The sequence below is a fragment of the Loxodonta africana genome, chromosome 9 (assembly GCF_030014295.1).
Source record: "Loxodonta africana isolate mLoxAfr1 chromosome 9, mLoxAfr1.hap2, whole genome shotgun sequence".
Classification (NCBI taxonomy): domain Eukaryota; kingdom Metazoa; phylum Chordata; class Mammalia; order Proboscidea; family Elephantidae; genus Loxodonta; species Loxodonta africana.
Window position 1 is genome coordinate 119423432 of NC_087350.1, and position 12961 is coordinate 119436392.

Here is a 12961-nt window from a genome sequence, read left to right on the forward strand (position 1 = left end):
AGGATGCCGGCTGCTGACTTTGGCTGCCCCCCAGCCCCACTCAGTGCCTGCCGTGGGCTGGGTGGCCACTGGGGACGGCTTGCCACCGCTCTCCCCAAGGAGGAAGGAAGCAATTAGAACTGAACAAAACACAGCCAGCCCAAGGCCGCTCCCGTCACAGAAAGGCCCGTTTCCAGGCTTGCTCGGGAGCAGGGTTCCCTGGACACAGCGCCAACGAAGGGGTCCCGCCCAGCTCAGGCCTCCGCTCACCTGTCCTGCTTGGTGTGGTTGACTATGGAGCGGACTTTCAACTCGCCGTCTATTTTCGGCCTCCCAAACTCCTCCAGTTTCACTTGCTGGGAAACAAAGACACCATTAGCCCCATGCCGGCAGCCCCTGTTCTTCCGGCACCTGCGTAAGGTGGAAGGGCAGGTGGGCACCTGTCCAGAGGGAGCCTCCCAAAAAGACCAAAGGTGGCAGCAAAAGGAAGTGAGCCCAGTGGTTTCCAGTTGGTTCTTTGGACAAAGGGGTGCAGAAGAAGGTGGGACTAGAACTGGGCCCAGGGGCTTCTGTCCCCCACCCTCACTTGGCCCAGCCCATGGAGGCTCCCTCAGCACTGGGCACAAAGAGCGATTGATGCATGCATCCTGCTAACAGGCCCCTGTTGTGTGCACGGAGCAGGGCCTGCAGGAAAAGCCAGACGTTGGCTGAGAAGCCAGAAGAGAGAACAAACAACGCTTATCAGACAGAGAGCCCGCGGGGTTCATCGTCTGCAGGAGAGGCTTGGCGTCCAGCCCCCTCCCGCTTGCCGAGACTTCATTTTTGTTTCCCGTTTGGTCTAATCCTCGCTGCTATGATCTCATTCACAGAGAGCTTCACTTGACAGGTTCCCTGAGTGGCTTTTAAAGGAGGCGTCTATGCTGAGGGAAAGGATGGCGGGGATACACCAAGATGTCCCCAGGGACGCTCAGTGATGGAAGGTTTTCAGCGTCTTCTTCCACGTTTCCTGGACTTCCCAGAAGCTTCCGAGTGCGACAGCCAAGAGCACAGCTCGGACGTCGCACAGTGCAGGCCTCCATTTCTTATCTCTGAAGTGCAGAAAGTGAAGACAGTGACTTCCTCTGGTCAGAAATGGATTCACGGAGAGAATACCAGGGCTGCACTGGAGCCCAGGCCTCAGTCACGCCGATGCCAGCAGGCCAGCACTGCATCACTGTTATGTAATGAACACGTTCCTTGAGCATAAAACCTTAAAAACTTTTCTGCATGTTACAGAAGTAACACCTGCCCATAGTACAGCATGTAGAAAACCTCGACAACAGACAAGAGCAGCCATGTCAGCACCCGGGTCCACAGCAGCGCTGTGACCATCGTTCGCAGTTTGGGGCACATCCATCCTTTCCCTTCTCCACAGGCAGACATTTTCATTGCTGTTCACTGCTGTCGAGTCGCCCCTGACTTATGGTGACCCCATGCACCACAGGACTGGATCCTTGTGCTCCACAAGGTTTTCATTGTCCGACTTTTGGAAGCTGGTCACCAGGCCTTTCTTCCTAGTCTTAGTCTGGAAGCTCTGCTGAAGCCTGTTCAGCACTATAGTCACACACAAGCCTCCACTGACAGATGGAAATCGAACCCGGGTCTCCCGCATGAAAGCCGGGAATTCTACCACGGAGCCACCAATGCCTCGGACGTTTTTATTTCTTTCTAAAAAGTAAGCTGGGGTCGTATCATAATACCGTTTGGTCACTTCTTTTTTTTTTTTTTTTTTTCCTTTAACTGACTACATAGCGTGAACCATTTTCCGTGTCATGCGATGTTTGTTGGAACTGCTTCTTCGCCCTCTCTGGGTGGCGTGACCCTGACTGGGTGAGGTGGTGGCCAGTGCTGGCTGCTCCCCCACTCCCCACGCTTTCCTCCTCCAAGGCTTCTGTGTAGATTTTCCCTCGACAGAGCCTCACCTGGACTTGCCAGGGGTCAGGGAATGAAAATGTTTGTGTTGAAGTCAGTGGTTCTCCACCAGGTGACGCTAGTCTCCAGGGGACGCTTGTCCTGTCTGGGGACATTTTCGTCGTGACCACTGGTGGAGGGAAGTACCGCTGGCATCTAGTGGGCGGAGGGAGGCCAGGGATGCTGCTCAACATCCTACAGCGCACAGGATGGCCCCCGTGACAAAGAAACGTTTGGCCCCAAATGTCAGTGGCACTGAGGCTGAGAGACCCTGCTTTAAAGACCTGAGCACAGTCGGTGCTCTCTGACACAGCTGGCCAGTCTCCTCGGCTCAAGTAGGACATGGTGGCTGACCTGATGCCAGGCTGGGAAGGGGGTCCATGAGAACCCGGCCTGCCTGATGGGAGATGGGGAACCCTAAGGGGGCCCATCAGGCAGGGGAGGGACGACTGCTGGGCCCCGCCCCCTAGGACTACACTCTCTCTCAGGGATGGGGAAGATGAGGGTGAACAGGGGGCTGGGAGAGGCCTGATCCCTCCCCTTGGGTCCAAGAGAGCCAAGGGAGGAGAACCAGGAGCCCGGGTGATCAGTACCGCTCCTACCTTGTCCACTAGACACGCCCAACAATGGGGTCTTCTTCCATGCTGGGGCTGGGAACTTGGGTTGAATGAGAGGGTGCTGACCCAGGCAGTCTGCAACGGGACCAGCCTCAGACGCTGCTGGGGCATCCACTCCACACTCGGGGAAGGGGGCGCCCGACCCGTCACTGGCATCGGACCATGACAATCAGTGTTTACGAAGAGGCGGTTACACAGCACCCGCACTCACCAGGTTTTCAATGGAGCTCTGGAACTCACTGATTTTCTTCAAGGTCTCTTTGTCCCGTTTGACCTCATTGATGTACATGGCCAAGTCCTTGCAAACAACAGAGCAGGGGTTAGCAGGTCCTGTGCTGGGTCCAGGGCGGGGCATCTTTCAAAGCCCCCTCTGGTGTCCCGTCAGAGGTGCCCGACCCTTGATAGGAGGGCAGGATGGGGTGAGACTCGCACCCACTCACACAGAAGGAGACAAAGCCCAGGAGGGTGGAGTGGCGAGCTGCTTCTGACCCCAGGCAGCTCCTTCCTGCCATGACCCACGAAGGCGCCCACTTTAAAACAGAAAGAGCCCTGCACAGCAGAGCAGCCACAGAGCAGACAGCTAGGCTCAGGGGAGCCCACTTTTCAGTTCTTGAGAAGTGGGACCGTGGCAGGTTAGCACCTTAGCAGAACAAGGGGTCGTACTCAAAGGCTGAGTCCTTGCTATGTGGATCTGTGTAGGGTCTGTGTCTATATGTCTCCCACCTTCTGTGCGGCATGGGCTGGGTCTGTGCTCCCCACCTCCCACATAGGCCCAGGTCTGTGCTCCCCACATTCCAGCACGGGGCCTGGGTCTGCACCCCCAACCTGTCACGCAGTGGGATTGGGTTTACAAGCCCCCACCTTCTAGCCCAATGTACACCCACCACGCTGCAATCCCTGGACTGGCCACCGGGGGGCAGTGCCCACTTGCAATCCAGAGGGCGCATTCTCTTGGAAAGCCTGCAGGGCAGCTGGACAGGACATCCAGGGCCAGGCGAGTGGGCAGGGACCCAACTTCTTCTAGGGGGACGCACGCAGGCCAGCCGTACCCTGCCCACCGGAAGGACCAGGCTGCTTTGCAGCGGGCTTTCCAGGTGGAATTCCCCTAAATGCTAACAACGGCCCAGAACCAGGCTGAGCTCCTGCAGAAGGTTCCGGCCTCCCCTCCGTGCACCCTGCCCTTTCCCGGTCCCCAGCCTCCCCTCTGGCACCCCCTGCCCTGCCCTGGCCTGGTCCCAGGCCTCCCACCCCGGCAGGGCTGAAGTGTCACCTTCCCTAGAGGCTGTTTTGTTTTCTTAGTAACTTGTCTTTAACGAAGACTGACTTCCTAGGAAACAGGAACCAACGGCTAAAATGTTACAGGCCGTGGGCCCTGGGTGAGCTCTCTACCCACCAGGGTGCAGCGATGCACTGGGCCTGGAGTCTGGAGGTAAAAGGATCGTGCAGGGGTTGGCTGGACGAATAGGTGGAGGAATCTCCAAGTTCTGACACCAGGCAGGACTAGGGTCGGTGTATAGGGCTCAGACCCACGGTCACAAGTCCCATAGAGACAACCTCAGGTCCACAGACACAAAGCAGCCAGTGAATGGGAGGCCCCACCATACAAGGAGTGAGCTCTCTGTCCCTAGGGGGAATCAAGCTGAAGTAGAATGACAATTCATGCAAGTGATTTCCAACATTATGTTGGGAATGTATCACAAGACTTTTTACATTTCCCTCTGTCTCTAAAGCTGCACGATCTGGCTCGATGGTTCTCAGAGTTGTTGAGGGCACGCCTGGAAGTCTCATCGCTCTTTATGGGGCCCACAAGACACACTCCGGGAAAAGTGCTCCATCACAGGGGCCCAGAGCCACCTGGTTGGCTGAGGGCTGGGTGTGCGAAAGGCAAGGCCACAAGCATGGACTCCGGGTGCAGACCACGTGGGCTGGTTCTCCAAAAGCAGGTCCCCACCCACTGTGTAATGGGGCACCCTAGCAGACATGCCACGCAGGGGCAGGGGAGGGGTGGGTTTCAGCGGCAGGGCCTAAGCTGATTGTGTTGACCTGACCGTGTGGGGGTGAGGACAAGCCCAGTCCCTCCCTTCTGTGACTTGGTTCCCCAGAGCATGCCCTGGGTTCCATGGAAACCAGGCAGAAGCAGAACCTGCCCGGAGCAGCGGGCAGCACAGAATCAGAGACCCCGGCTCAGGCTCCTGGCCACATGCGTGTGCACACACGCTTTTGCTCAAAGCCCTGTGTTTACACACCATCAGCAAGGAGCACCAGGAAGCCCCTGAGTGGGGCCTCCCCCGTGCTCCCCCACTCGGTCCCACTGGAACCTGTAAGGGGGAGGAGGGACAGGCCTCCCACACCTGCCGCCCCCCGCCCCCCACCAGGAAGAAGTTCTCTAAAGGCAGCCCCTTCATGAGGGAGGAGGAGACCCAGCTTTTCTTTTCTGGGAAAAACACATTTAGGGGCCTGGGAGTGGCCGGGAATCCGGCATTCGGAGAAAACACGAAAACCGCGGGCAAGGTCTGACTGGCCCCTTTGCTCAGAAAATCAAAGAACACAGGTGTGGTGCTTAAGCCAGCCCCAAGAGGGCTCTGCCCTTCCCTGCCTCGGTCTACCCACCCACCTGCATGGCTTCCAGAGCTTCTTTGAGCTGTTGTCTCTCAGGCCGGTCAGTGGAATGGCTCAGAAGTTCCTGGAGGGGTCAGAGGGGGGACATGTGTCAGCACTCGGTCAGGGGTCTCGGCCTCTGTCCTCTGCCCAGAGCCATGTCCTCAGGACAAAGCCATCCAGGAGCTGGATCGTCCGGCTGCCCAGCTCCAGCAGATAGGAGGGACCACTCTGCCATCGGGGCGTCCCCAAATCTTGTGGCTGATGGGGGGCACTGCAAAATTACCCTTAAGGGATGTAATGGAGCAAAAAGGAAGGGGCTGTGGCACCAGGTCACTGGGCAGATCCACTAGCGTCTCGTTCTGCACCTCATCTAGGGCCCGTCCTATTTCCCTTCCTGCCATGGCCACCAGGAGGCTCGGAGACCAGCCAAGGGTGCAGACCCAGCCGCTGCATTACTCCCTGTGCTGGGGACACTTTTGCTCTCTGTTTTCCATCTAGCTACTGTTCTTAATCATAGCTCTCCTATGTGTATCCACCGTGATAATCATGCCCGGCATTTATGGAGCAAAGACTCCGTGCTAGGCATTTCCCTCCTTAGCTTACACCTCACGTCCCCTGGAAGCTGCCGGCCGAGTGCGCTCACCTTCAGGAGGAGGTGGTACTTGAGCACCCTCTGCATGGGCACCACAAGCAGGTCCTGCAGTTTGAACTTGCCTTCCTGGACCTTCAGCGTGCACTCCTGGGGCAGCAAGGGGGACGGCGTGAGGAGGTCCAGCCAGGAAACCTCATCCCCACTGCCTGAACCTTTGCCCCTGCCCAGGGAGCCCCGCCCCTCACCCATTCACACCCTCCCCAGTCTGGGAGAGGACCCAGGCCCTGAGCTCAGGATGTCAGGCCCCCGGGACAACCTCCCCCAGTGAGGCATGTGCAGAGGGTGGGGCATACAGCAGGTGGAGGCAGGGTCTCAGCAGATGGGGGTGGGGCGCAAGGCCCAAGGAGGCGGGTGAGACACTGGGATTCTCAACAGCCCGGCCTAGTACGTCCAGGGCCTGCCTGGAAACCCCTGGCTTTTTCCGCAGGACTAGGTCTTCCGGGAGGGGGCTTGCAGGGTCTCACCCTCTGCCCACTTCCTGGATGGGTTCCCAGGAAAGGCCAGGCAGGAAGCCAGCTCCCATTGAGAGGGGCTATGCTCAGGAACAGGGCATCCCCCTGGCTGCCTGCACACATCCTGGGGGCATCACCATCTCCAAGAGGAGCAGCCCCCACCCCACCACAGAGCAGCTGGCTTCCCTCAGAAAACAAGGTTTCGCTGACGAAATGAAACGTGGAAACACCAGCCTCTGTTGCACATGGGCCCCCCAGCAGGAGGGACAAGTGGAGATGTCTAGAGGGCCCTCGTGGGAAACCTGGCCGAGCAGGTCCTGAGCTGGGGGTGAGGGCAGGTGAGGGTGGGAGGCTCCACAGCTCCCAGCAAACACCACCTGGGCCCTCGGGTCACACAGGTCAGGGCCAGCATCAAGTCGTGGTCCCTTGCTGAGCCTGGATTTGGTCTCAGCTTGTCCCTACAGAGACCCCAGCTCAACCTCACTCCAGGCTCCAGCTGCGCCCTGGCCTAGGACAGCACTCCCATCTCGCCCCCATCCCCAACCCCAACGAAACGCAGAGAAAAAAAGCTTCAACTAGAACACCTATAAAAGGCAAGCACTCTGCCTCTCGCCGACTCCCCACGGGGCGACAGGCCGGGATTGCCGGGAGGTGGGGGCATTACCTCGACCTTCTGCCTGAAGTCCTCGCGGCCAGCGAGGAGCTGGTTCAGCGTGTTCTGGGCGTGTTCCATGTGGCTGCAGTACTCGCCATAAATGAGGAGCCTGGGTGCGCGCACACACACACACACACACACACACACACACACACACACATCACAGCGTCAGTGAGATGCTCGGGGCAGCAGCAGTGAGCCCCTTGCTCTCCACCCGGTGCTCAAAAACGCAGTGAACGGTCCTCGCCTACCATGGCGGCTGCTGGCACCTTTGCGGGCTGCTCTTCTGCTCTCTCCCCATGGCTGCTTTCTGGCCCTCCCTGAAGCCCCGCCTGGCTAAGAAGAGGTCACGACCAGGTTCAGGGGTGGCGTCCCCAACCCCCACTTCATACTGAGAGGGGCCAGGCTGAGGAGGGGCCCTGGCCTCCTGGGCAGGCAGATCTGTCTGGGCATAGTGTGGGCACACCCAGCTTGGTGCTCCCCCTGGTGTGGTACCCCCTGGATGTCTCTGGGTGTGGTGCTCCCCAAGGCTGTGGCCCTTCTTGCTGCTTCCATGTGGCACCAGCACGCTCTGCCTGCTTTCTGCCCACCCAGCCCCCACCTCTCCCTCTCACAAGCAGGTGACATCTGCCTGGCTCCCTGCTCCTTACCAACAGGTGTGGCCGTGCGGATGACCAGGGGTGGAGGCAGACCAGCGGGAGAAGACCCTTAGGGCATGTCACCATCTGTAACCACGCCTGCCCCACCCCCACTCTGGTTTCCCTTGCTCCGCCTGCACCTGCTCTCCGACTGGGTTGCTCATCCCGACCCCACGGCCACTCTGACTCTCATCCCAGTGCTTTGGGTATGCTGCCTGCTCCCTTCTCTGTCCCCAGGCTGGGCCCAGAGGCGTCCCGTGGCCAACTTCTCTACAGATCGGAGCCTCCAGCACCGGCACCTGGCATGCTCGGGGCCTAGGCCATGAACCTGGGACTCCACCTTTAAAATCTGTCTCAACACCCAGCTGCAGTGTAAACCCGTGAGGACGAGGCTGCAACCATGTGGATGACAGAGACAATGACAACGGCCACCACTTATTGGGGCCTCAACGTGCAGATGCTTTCCTGGTGTTCCAATCTTTACGCCAACGTGTAAGATAAATAGACAGGTAGGTAGACGGCACCGCTGAGTTGGCTCCAGCTCCCGGCAACCTCACTTAGAGCAGAAGATGCTGCCTGGTCCTGCATCAGCCTCACAATCGCCAGCACGTTCCAGGCCATGCTTGAGGCTACTGTGCCAATCCATCTCACTGAGGCTCTCCTCGCCCTCACTGGCCTCTGCTTCACCAAACACGGTGTCCCTCCTCCAGCGACTGATACCTCCTGGTGACGAGTCCAAAGCAAGCGAGTTGGGCAACATTCTGTTGTGATCCAGGGCGTTTTCAGAAGTAGATCGCCACGCCTTCCTTCCTAGTTTGTCTTACTCTGGAAGTTAAGACGAGACTTGTCCACCACGGGTGACCCTCTGGTATCTCAAATATTGGTGGGACAGCTTCCAGCCTCACAGTGGTGTATAAGCCATCTCCGCACAGCAAACTGATGGACGGCTGCCAGAACAGCTTATAAAGGTGGTGTCATTAGCCCCATTTTTCAGGTAGGAAAACCGAGGCCTCGATAAGCTTGCTAAGAGGCATCCAGCTTGTAAGGGGTGCGGCCAGCAGCAGGCCCAGCTTTGTCAGCGTGAGGGCTGGGTCCCTTCCAGGGCACTCCAGCTGCCCTGCAGGCAGGGGCTGGAGGAACAAAGGTCCGGGGCTGCCCTGGCCTGGCTCCATCTTGGACCATCTCTGGGGAACCAGTCAAGGTGACCTCTGGCCATTCTCTGCCCACTGCTAAATGCCAGGGCACCCGGCCAACTGCCCACAGAGGGCAACAGGGCCTGCAGCTGGCTCAACTCTACGGAAGTGGCACTCAGAGGAAGCAGCCTGGTCCTCGGACTACACGAGGCTCTTGCTGCTGGGCCCAGGGGCCCGTGGCCACCACACGGACTGGGCACAAGGAGCCCTGGCTGGGCCGAGGGGCCCGTGGCCATCACACGGACTGGGCACCAGGAGCCCTGGCTGGGCCGAGGGGCCTGTGGCCACCACATAGACTGGCACCAGGAGCCCTGGCTGGGCCGAGGGGCCTGTGGCCACCACATAGACTGGGCACCAGGAGCCCTGGCTGGGCCGACGGGCCTGTGGCCACCACACGGACTGGGCACAAGGAGCCCTGGCTGGGCCGAGGGGCCCGTGGCCACCACATGGACTGGGCACAAGGAGCCATGGCTGGGCCATAACTGGCCCCTGGGCAGGGCCTCTCCCCTGGACCTCAGTTTCCTCAACTTCAAAATGAGGGTTTGGACGAGGCAACGTCCACAACTTCCTGGCTTGAAGTTCCAAGGTCTGTAAGGCCCAGGGTGGCAGCTCCGAATACATTTTCCACACAGAGAACCCGGAACTCCAGAGCAGCCCTGACTCAGGCACAGTGACATTTTGGGGAGTGTTTCCCAGCTCTCAGTGAGTGCTCAGGATGTCCAGGACATGTGTCCCCAAGTGCCATTGGAGGCTCGAAGGCCCACATCTCCCGTGGCCTGAACACCTGGCTGAGCAGCTGGCATGTTCTTATCCACCCTGAGAACTCTCCCCATGCCTGGCCTGCAGGGAAGCTTCTGGCGTTGGAAGGCTGTGATTCCACAACTCTAGGACTCCAAGCTAGTCTGGGCCCGTGTGGAGGCTTACCTTCCCTGGCCACCCTGAAGGCAAAAGCCTTGGAGCAAGCCCCGTGTCCAGGGAGGTGACCTGTGTGCCTGCCTGGGGGACGGCTCCTCATCACTGACGCCCCACACTGAGGCCCGTGTCCAGGGAGGTGACCTGTGTGCCTGCCTGGGGGACGGCTCCCCATCACTGACGCCCCACACTGAGGCCCGTGTCCAGGGAGGTGACCTGTGTGCCTGCCTGGGAGCGGCTCCCCACCACTGATGCCCCACACTGAGGCCCGTGTCCAGGGAGGTGACCTGTGTGCCTGCCTGGGGGACGGCTCCCCATCACTGATGGCCCACATCAAGGACTGTGTCCAGGGAGGTGATCTGTGTGCCTGCCTGAGGGACGGCTCCCCATCACTGACGCCCCACATCAAGGACTGTGTCCAGGGAGGTGACCTGTGTGCCTGCCTGGGGACGGCTCCTTATCACTGACGCCCCACACTGAGGCCCGTGTCCAGGGAGGTGACCTGTGTGCCTGCCTGAGGGCGGCTCCTCATCACTGACGCCCCACATCAAGGACTGTGTCCAGGGAGGTGACCTGCACCCCACAGGAGTGGTGGGAGGTGGCCTCCATCAAGAGCCTAAAGGGGCAGGGACCACAGGACACATTGTACCTGACTTCCCCAAAACACCATTCACGAGGCCTGAGGCTCAGCAGGTAAATGACATCAAAGTCACCCAGGGAGTGACGAGAGGGCCAGGTGCCACAGCGAGTCCACGAGGCCAGACTCTGAAAGCCACAGGGAGGCCTCGACAATGCAGTCTCTCTTCTCTCCAAGTCCAGAAGGGCAGCCAAGGAGCCCCGAGCCCTCTCTTCCCCCATCCAGCAGCAGACAAATGGAGACCACATCACACACCCGCCACTGATTCATGGGCAGCAGGAGGCGGCCCAAGACTCAGCTGACTGACAGAGGATCCCTGGACCGAGTTATTCGGTGTCTACACCACCGTGGCCTCATCTAGAAATACAGTCTTTGCAGACATAATGAAGGGCTCGCGTCTGTCTTTCTCAGAAACAGCCACGCACAGTCCACCTCCCCCACAGGCACAGAGCTCATGAGGGGCAGCCTCTCCCAGGCGGCCCAATTCCCCTGGACCAGACATGGGGCGGACGTCACCCAACACTGAGACCCCCAGGAGGGCAGAGGTGGTGGGGCTGATGGAGCCCCCAGGATGCCAGTCACCCACCTGGGCTCACGGTGTGGGGCCACCTGCCTGTCCTCATGGAGCCTGGGAGGGCAGGGCCAGTGCCCTCAGTTTGGAAGCCAGGAGAGTCCAGAGGAAGCGGTGACCAAATACCACACAGTGACCAGACACCACGAAGTAACAACCAAGACTTCAGTCCTGCAAAGGTGCCTGGGCCCCTGAGTTCCATCCCAGGGTGGGCTCCCAAGAGGACCCTAGGCACATCCCTGTGGCTCTGCAGAGGGGGGTGGGGGGCAAGGCACCGAGAGGCCACCCGCCACTCACCTTTCCTTGAAGTCGAGGAAGACCTTGGCCAGGGTGCTGCCCCCCGCCATCATGGATAGGTCGATGGCCCGCAGGAAGCTGTGGTGCACCTTAATCAGGTCCTGGGCAGAGTGGGCAGCACGTTAGCAGGAACCGAGGGCAAGAAGGGTGGTGTGCTCTTTAAACGTGGCCTGGCGCCCTCTTGCCTCAACCACGGATTTCTATGGAAGAGCCGCTGCACCCAGCATGCACCCCACACCACCACAAACACCAGGGTGCGATCCAGCCTGGACATTCTACCTAATGGGTGCACCGGGGACCCGAGCGCTGTCAAGAAGCATCACACTGTCTGGGAGCATCCACAGTTTACAGTATCAGGACACATGGGTGCTGCCCAGAGCTGGGACTATCCCCTCCCCGTGTGTGCCGGCACAGAGAGCTCCTGGCAGGGACTCTGGGCTTGGTGGGGGGAGGGGTCTCTCCATTAGAGTCAAGGCCTTGGGCTTCGAGAGGGGTGTTTCCTCACATCTTGGAGCAGGCGGTGACCAGTGGGCAGCAGCCTGGCCTCCCCCCTCTGTCCACTGGTTGCCTCTGCCTATGTCCTCTGTCCCAGACACAGTCCCGAACGATGAACTCCGAGTCAGGGCCCAGAATGAGCAGGACACTCTGGTGTCTGGGTCAACCTCGTCCAGAGAGTGTGACCAGCACCCACCCTAGGCTGACAGGAGGCTGAGGAAATAGCCTCTGGCACCCTTCGGCCACTAGGCCGAACAGAAGATTCTGGAGAAAGCCCACCCATGCCCAGCTTCTAGAACCTCATACCAGACCACCCCTCCCCTGCTGACTAGGGCGAGGTGAGCCCTCCCACAGATCCCAGGAGCAGGCGAGGTGGTCTGCTCGGGGGCAGGGGCACACTTCCCTCAGGCTGCTGGCAGAAACCCTATCAACAGTAGCTGGGGGCCTCCAGGGCCTCTTCCTAGGGGCATGCACCCCTGCAGCACACCTGCCAGGTAGCTCCTCACAGATCACCCCCAAAACCTCGTACTCTGTCTCCTAAGACCAAGGTCCCAGAAAGGGGTGGCTGCACACCTTCTATCTGTCACAACAGACCACCGTGTCACAGGCCCTGTGGAATGGACCTCAGGGAGGGGATGGTATCTTACGGGCCTGGCTGGCATCCCAGCGGTCAGGGCCGGGACTCACCTCCAGGTTGGTGAAGATGGCCGCCATGTCCCCGGGGCTCAGCACCAGCCTCAGCGGGCTCATGTAGTTCTGGAAGAGAGAAGGTATCACGTCTGCCCCATCTCAGCGTGGCCACCATCGCTGGGGGGCAGACCTGACCACCCCGAGGCGGCTCACCGAGGGGCCAGCGTCCAGCAAGACGCGCTCAGTCCCAGCCTACCAGCAGTGCCTTCCACAGCACACAGTCGGTGCTCAATGCTGGCTGGAGGGTGCGTGCATTCTGGGGGACTGGGCCCCCCTTGCAGTGGTAAGGACAGGGCAGGAATGTGGGGAGGCGGCAGGCCTCCGCCCAGCAGAAGCAGTCAAGGGTCGACCCCCACGGCATCAGCACAGCTCTGTGGGCCTTCACACCCGACATCGGGCTTAAATCTGCCGGGAGCCCTGAGGAGGGTGCTGTGATCGAGGTTTGGGATGGGGACTGAGGCCAGGAGGGGAAGATATCACCCAGGGCACACGCTGGATGGTGGCAGGGCCATGATTCCCATCCAAGGTCTGAACGCCCGAGCCTGTGCCCTTGAGTGCCACCCAAAGACCAACCAGGGTCTAGATGGCTCCACTCAGCCCAGCCCTCCACCCCAGCCTCAGG

At 59.9% G+C, this 12961-nt stretch overlaps 1 protein-coding gene across 4 annotated transcripts in view; it reads right to left on the reverse strand.

Annotated features, from left to right (window-relative positions):
* Positions 1–12961, reverse strand: part of VAV2 (vav guanine nucleotide exchange factor 2) — a 210219-nt gene that overhangs the window by 36032 nt on the left and 161226 nt on the right. For all 4 annotated transcript variants that reach the window (XM_064290621.1, XM_064290623.1, XM_064290622.1 and 1 more), the window contains exons 7-13: positions 12337–12405; positions 11155–11255; positions 6916–7015; positions 5791–5886; positions 5161–5229; positions 2758–2844; positions 250–335 (exon numbers count right to left, since the gene is read on the reverse strand). In XM_064290621.1, coding sequence (XP_064146691.1) covers positions 250–335; positions 2758–2844; positions 5161–5229; positions 5791–5886; positions 6916–7015; positions 11155–11255; positions 12337–12405 — 608 coding nt within the window. The remainder of the gene's footprint in view (positions 1–249; positions 336–2757; positions 2845–5160; positions 5230–5790; positions 5887–6915; positions 7016–11154; positions 11256–12336; positions 12406–12961) is intronic.